At 59.2% G+C, this 6,720-nt stretch overlaps 1 protein-coding gene across 1 annotated transcript; it reads right to left on the minus strand.

The window, feature by feature from the left end:
* Window positions 1–3,901: 3,901 nt before the first annotated feature.
* On the minus strand, window positions 3,902–5,242 carry FOXS1 (forkhead box S1). Its single transcript, XM_027622633.1, has one exon. The coding sequence runs from the start codon at window positions 5,146–5,148 to the stop codon at window positions 4,156–4,158; it is 993 nt and encodes a 330-aa protein (XP_027478434.1). The 5' UTR covers window positions 5,149–5,242; the 3' UTR covers window positions 3,902–4,155.
* Window positions 5,243–6,720: the final 1,478 nt, after the last annotated feature.

Raw genomic sequence — 6,720 nt, forward strand, 5'->3', positions numbered from 1 at the left:
CAGAGGTTTGCCACGTGCAAAGGAAGGGGCAGAGCGACTGGGCTGAGGTACCAGGCCCCTCAGCAGGGCTGTCTTATGTTCTGGTATCATTGTTGTTGGCCAAATTGTACGCACAGTGTGTGGGACGAGGTTTCCCCCATACCGGTCCTGGGGATTGACAACATTACCCCCATTTTACAGGTGAAGAAAACGATACTCAGAGAGGTGAGTCTACTTGCTCTAAGTCACACGGCAAGGAAGTGGAGATGCCAGGAATTGAACCCAAAGCCTGTCTCTGTAACAGTCTTCCCTTCCCCTCTATCTCCCCATCTTCTCCTGGGGAGTAGATCAGGTTAAGGGGACTTGCCCCTGGGACTCAACTTTTTAAAAAAATTTAAACACATTGCGGTTTCCTTGTGCCCGACCGGGTTCTAAGCACTTTGCAAATATTGACTCATGTCATCCTCACAACAACCCCATAGACTCCCACTGTTAGTGTCCATATGTTTTGGATGAGGAAAACACAGAGAGGGGAAGCAACTTGCCCGAGGTCACACAGCTAGGAAGCGACAGACCTGGGATCTGAACCTAGGCAGCTGGGCTCCAGAGCTCCTGCTCTTAGAGCTGTGCCTTCTGCCCCTGGCAGATGGGAATCACCTGGGTGTCGTCGGGACAGGATGTTTTGGCTGAAGACTGGATTGCGAGGTCCCATACACTTTCTGCAGGCGGACATGCCTCCCCCTTCTCCCTCACCACTGTGGCGGCCTCAGAGTAGCCAGGGTCTCTAGGCCCCTGGCTCAGGCGCTGTCTGGGTGTGGGGAGTGTTGAGCTCTGGGCAGTGGAATGCCATAAACCGGGGAAGGAAGCGGGTGGGCGGGAGAGCGGAGGGAGATAAGATGTGGAGGGTGGAGGAGTCTGAGGAAGGCCCAGCCCTGTGGGTGGGGGTGGCCTCCCTGGGGCCAGGGAGAGCAGAGACCAGAGGACCAGCAGGTGAAGCTTCAGAGCTGCCAGGCCTGGGCGGGAAGGGGTCGCCTCTGAAGGCAGCGGGCTCCCCTTTCCTGGAACCCCATGCGACTTGGTACTTGGTGTAGAGGGGGTTCAGAAATTGGGCAAGAGATATGCCAAGAATCTAAGCTGCTGTGAATAAAAACTCTGGAATATTCTTAAATGCCCCTGATTCTACCATGTCGGAATTTGATTTAGCCTGACTCTACAAGGCAACTCGCCACCCTTTTCCACACTAACCTGCTGGGGACGAGTTGGAGGGGCTGGGATCCCCTCCTGGAGATGACAAGCCTCCAGGGAGGAGGAGGGTCCCTGAGGCAGAGTCAAATGGGACGGCCCCTGTCCTCTAAGGGCTGCACAGTTAAGGCAGCGGAGGGGTTACCAGTTCCTGCTTTGCTGTGTGACCTTGGGCACGTTGTTTGCCTTCTCTGGCCTTGGTCTGTCCATCTGTGCTGAGGTGCTCTCTGGGTTGGCCTGGCTTAGGCATTCTGAATCTCTGCTAAGCACTGTCCTCCCCTCCAGGTGGGGGTGGCCAGGCAGGAGCCACAGGGCGTCTGTTGGTCATGGAAAGAATGCGAGGGCAGGAGGCCCAGTGGGTGGGGTCCCCGGGCCGGGCAGCCAGCAGAGGGCAACATGAGATCATGGTGTCTGGGCCTCCTGGTCCAGCACCTCTGGGGATGGGACCCCCTCCAGGCAGTCCCCCATGTCAGACCCTCCCCTGGGACCCAGACTCAGAGTCAGGCTGCCCTTTCCCCAACCCCTGCTGGGCAAAGGGAGTGAAATCAGGGCCCAGAGAGATGGGCGCTCAGCCAGGTTCAGACAGCGAGTTCAAGGCAGGCGCCGAGCCCAGGGTCCTGCTTGGGAATTGGGACTGAGGGGACTTGTCTTCACTTCTAGACTATGTTGGGGGGTCAGAGAAGGACATGGAGAGAGGGCTCTGGCCCATAGCTGAGTCTGTGCACCAGCTGTAATTGATCCTTTTTGGTATGTCTCCCCAGGGCAAAGGGTGGGACGTGGCTTCCTTTTCCCCAAGCCCCCACCCCAGTTCAGATGCTAAGCTCCTTAGAGGATGGCTGGAGCAGGGTGCAGAGGTGGGGGCTCCCTAGTCAGGCCAGCCTCCCCATCCTCCTACAAGCTCAGGACACAGGCTGGGAAGGGACTGGGGTCACCAGGTCTCCACAGGAATGCGCCACAGGGAACAGTGCCCGGCAGAGGCCTCTTTCCCTGACCCAACCGAAAAAGAACACTTACCCCCTGAATCTGTTTGTCCCTGTCTCTGTAACTATCTGTTTGTCTCTGTGCCTCCCCCCCACACACACACACACACTCACACACACTCACACACACACACACACACAGGCACACACCTTGGAACAAACCCACAGAAGCATCTCCTTCCCCTCTCCTCACTCATGCCCCACTCACACAGAACGTCGCTCTACTCTTGGCCCATGAGGCCTCCTGCATGTGATGAGACAGGACAGACCCTCTCTTCTTCTGCCCATTGCTAGATGGATTCCAGGTTGGGGTCCGGCGTGCATGGTGGGGTGGGGAGGGGCCCCACAGCTGGCCAGGCATTTTCCCAACCCCTTGCGGCCACAGTGAGCCCCCACCCTGCAGGTCCTCCCTCCACCCTGGAGGCTCTGGAGTCTGTGGGAACCAGACAGTTGGGACTGTCCAGCCGGGCTCGCTTCCGCCCAGGCCCCAGGGGACCTGCTGAGGGAGGAGGGAGCAGCAGAGACTGAAATCAGCATGGCCGCCTGCCTGAGTGTAGGCCTCTGGAGGGACTGGGCTGCCTGCCCGACCAAGGGGTCTCCAGCCCCCTGGGTGTCACCTCGTGGGACGGGAGACCCATCAGGCCCCTACATCAAATGCCAGAAAGGGGGTTCCCCCAGTATCCCTGGCCGCTTTCTTTTCTCCCTCTACCCAGGATCCAGATGGGGGTACCAAGGCTTCCAGGAGGAAGCCCTTTGCCTCAGCAACTCTGGGTATTGAAGGGTGTGGGGACAGGGAGCTTTCAGGTCCCTGAGTCTCTTCCTCTGATAGGGGCCATGAGTATACCCATTTCTCCCGCTTCTGCCCAATGGGGAGGCTAGAAGAGGCCAAAGGTCAGGGCTCAGTCACTTCTGATCCGTACCCAGGACAGCCACCCACTCCCCCGCATGACAGAAATGCTTTCTTAAAGAGTCATCAGGAGGCCTTTGGAGAGCTGTGGGCTCAGGGAGATCCCTCATTCGTGTGGGAAGTGCAGACAAGGGGCCTGGTGCCTGCCTTTTGAGCCTCGGTTTCCCTGTCTGTGCAAGGGGTCAGGGTGTCTTTTTTGTAATAGCGTTCCAGGATTCCATAAAAGCGCCCCCCCGCTCTGGCGGTCAACACCAGCTCTGCTCCTACCCTGTGTGCCACCCCCGTGTCCTCACTCAGACTGCGGGACAGGGGCTGGGGGGTATAGATACTCATTTGCCATCTGGACCCCAAACTCTCTGAGCCTCAGTTTCCACCGCTGTAAAATGGGGATAACATTCCAAATTGCACAGGGCTCGGGGAAAGGATATAGACAAGCCCAGGACAGAATAAAATGCCACAAATGGTCACAGTTATTCTGACCACTCATAATGGGGGGTGGTGGTGCCGAGTGACAGAGCTTGGGGCTGGAGAATTAGCCCCTCAGGCCAGCCCCCCTTCACCCCCTGCCGGGTGTCTCTTGGCTACACTCCTTTTCTCTCTTCCTTATTCCCTGCTCCCTCTTCCTCCACCTTCCTGGGAAACTCCCTGAGAAAGTCCCCAGCAGGAGAAAGCCTCATATGGGACATTTCCATCCAGGGTCCCCTGCCCCGAAATCCCCCAACCACAGCCACCGCACACAGAACCAGGCGTCCTGGCCCTCAGCCCCCAACCATCCAGGAAGCTGATCCTCATCCATCACACTGGTTTTATTGGCCCTGAGAGCCACAGAGTAAATCCCAAGGGGGCCCTGCCTCCCCTCTCCCTCAAGTCTGTCCGGAGGCGCCAGGGCTGGCTGAGTGTTCACTACTCCAATCTTGGCTTCCTGTCCCGGTCGTTGGCTTGTCAGGCCTGGGTCCCTTGAAAGCTCCCCAGATCCTTGAGTCAGGCTCAGCCTGGAGGGTGTGGTTGGCAGGGGCCCTGCAGGGACTGCCTGAGGCCAGGCTGGCTTCACTCAAAGAAGAACATTCCTGGTGTCCGGTATAGGCAGGGGGTCAGCCCCAATGGGTAGCTGGAGCCTCCCTGGACAGGGAAACTTCCTGCAACCCAGGGTTCCTTGGGGTCAGCTGGCAGGGGCAGCGGCGCCCGGAGTGAGGCTGGAGGGGTGGGTGGTGCCGGAGAGGGGGCTGCTGAGGCCAAGAGGTGCTCAAGGCCTGGATCAGTCCCCATGCAGAAATTCAGTGCCTGCAGCCGGCACGGGTAGCTGCTCCCGATGCCTGCCTCTGGGGTCAAGAGGGGCGTGGGGGCCTTGCTAAAACCCTCGGCCTCAGAGAACCCCGCAGGAAAGCCAAATGCTGGGCACGGGGAAGACGAGGGGGCCACAGGGAGCTCCCCTGGGCCTGCAGGCTTAGGTGTGGGCATCTCTTTGGGCTCTGTGGGCGGCCGGGGACTGGCATCCGGGGTTGCTGGGCACATGCTAGCTGGCAAGGCCCCTACCAGACCCCCAAAGCTTAAGCCCTTGGGCTCTGGCAGCTCCGGTGGGAAGGGGCACGGCCTGCCAGTCATGGCGTCGGGGACTCCTGGATCCGGGCTGCTCACTCTGAGGGGTCCACGGCGTGCCTTGGCAGGGCCCTTGGCTCCCTCGGCACCTGCTCTCCGGGTGAAGCGTCGGCGTCGGCGCAGGAAGCTGCCGTGCTCAAACATGTCGTGGCAGTCGGGGTCCAGCGTCCAGTAGCTCCCCTTGCCTGGCTTGCGGTCATCGCGGGGCACCTTGACGAAGCACTCATTGAGTGACAGGTTGTGGCGGATGCTGTTCTGCCAGCCGGGCCGGTTGTGGCGGTAGAAGGCAAAGCGGCCCATGATGTAGCGGTAGATGCCACTGAGTGTGGCCCGCTGCCCCGGTGAGCTCTGGATGGCCATGGCAATCAGAGCGATGTAGCTGTAGGGAGGCTTGGTGGGCTCGGCCGCAGGGGCCAAGGGCCCGGGTAGGGGCTGCTGCTGCATGCTGGCCGGGGCTGGCCGGGGCTGGCGGCTGCCGGGACCACGGAGGGGCCAGGCACAGGCGTCCAGACCCGGTGTCCGGCACAGCCTGCCCGGGCTGGTTAAAAGGCCCACTGGCCCAGCCTCCCAGCCTGGAAAGGCAAAAAGGGGTGGGCCCACCAGGCTGCCCTCCCTTCCTCCCTCGCCCCCCTCCCCGCCGCCAGGCCCAAGAGGGGCGGGCAGGGAGGCCAGGACTGGGAAGCTGGGAGCCGCTGCTGCCTGGGGTGAGGAAATAGGAGGGAAGAGACCGAGACCCTCAGCCCCCATGTGCTGGGTGGTGGTGGCTGCGAGGGACAGCACAGGCAACAGAGCGAGACAGAGACGGAGAAACCAAAAGAGAGAAAGACACAGAGAGGTAGAGACATAACAAGAGAAACAGTGACACACACAGCGAGACAGAGGCAGAGACATACATAGAGAGACGAAGATAAAGCAGAAAGAACAGAGACACACAGAGCCAGACACGCACACGCATACACCACACAGAGAAAGAATCACTGAGAGAAATCAATGCACAGAGTGAAAGAGAAAGATGCAGAGAGAGACACAGCACAGACGCAAGAGACAGAGGGCAGAGAGACAGAGAGAGGCACACTGAGGAGAGAGACTACACAGGTAGATTCAAAGGGGCTGAGCTGGAGAACTGGGGACCCCGGTGGGAAAAGCCCCAGGGGTCCTCAAGTCCCCGCCTTTAGCTCCCCTTTTCTCCTCTCCTTCTTCCAGGCCTGGGGTCTACTTTCTCCTCCCAGCAGGGTGCAGCCCCCGGGGTCACGTAACTCCTGGGCGTTTGGGGGCGGGCGCCACGGAGGTGGTGAGAACCGCCAAACCGCGTAGGCTGAGCTCCGGCGCCCTCTAGTGACTGGTGTGGGGAGGACAGCCATCTGGGCAGAGACATCCCCCCACCTCCTCCCAAGAGGCTTTTCAAGCAAGTCCCTGACTTTGGCCAAGCCTCAGTTTCCCATCTCTAAACCGGAGCTGGCGACTCTTCAGTTGTCCATACTGTGGTGAGGAGGCAACAGGCCCCCTTACACAGCATCCAGCACCCTCCAAGAGTCTAGCACGGAGTAGGGGTTTGGATGTGACTCAGGAATGTCACTCTGAACTGAGGCTACCCATCAGCTGCAGCCTTGGGCCAGTGAAGCCTAGGCCAGTCAGATCTTCTGAAGGATGGGGTAGCCTACTCTATGCTCTCCCACCCATAAGTAACCAAGTCAGAGGACACCTACTGTGTGTCACTCTCCATGTCAGCTTCCTGACAACCCGCCTTCTCTCTCCTTGGACCAACGCTGCTCTACAGCCCTTCATGGCTTCTTTTGAATAGGTGGAGAATCTACACCTCAGAAAGGTTAAGTGACTTGCCTGAGGTCACACAGCTAGTGAAGAACAAAGCTGGGATTTGAATCTAGTATTCTATAACTCCTTGAAACCACCCCTTCTATAGGAGAGAATCAGGGAGAGAGGACAGTCACTGGACCCCCACTGGAACACAGGCTATGAACCCCACGACAGCAGGGATGTGCTGTTTTGTCCAGCACT

This window comes from Zalophus californianus, chromosome 8 (assembly GCF_009762305.2).
Source record: "Zalophus californianus isolate mZalCal1 chromosome 8, mZalCal1.pri.v2, whole genome shotgun sequence".
Classification (NCBI taxonomy): domain Eukaryota; kingdom Metazoa; phylum Chordata; class Mammalia; order Carnivora; family Otariidae; genus Zalophus; species Zalophus californianus.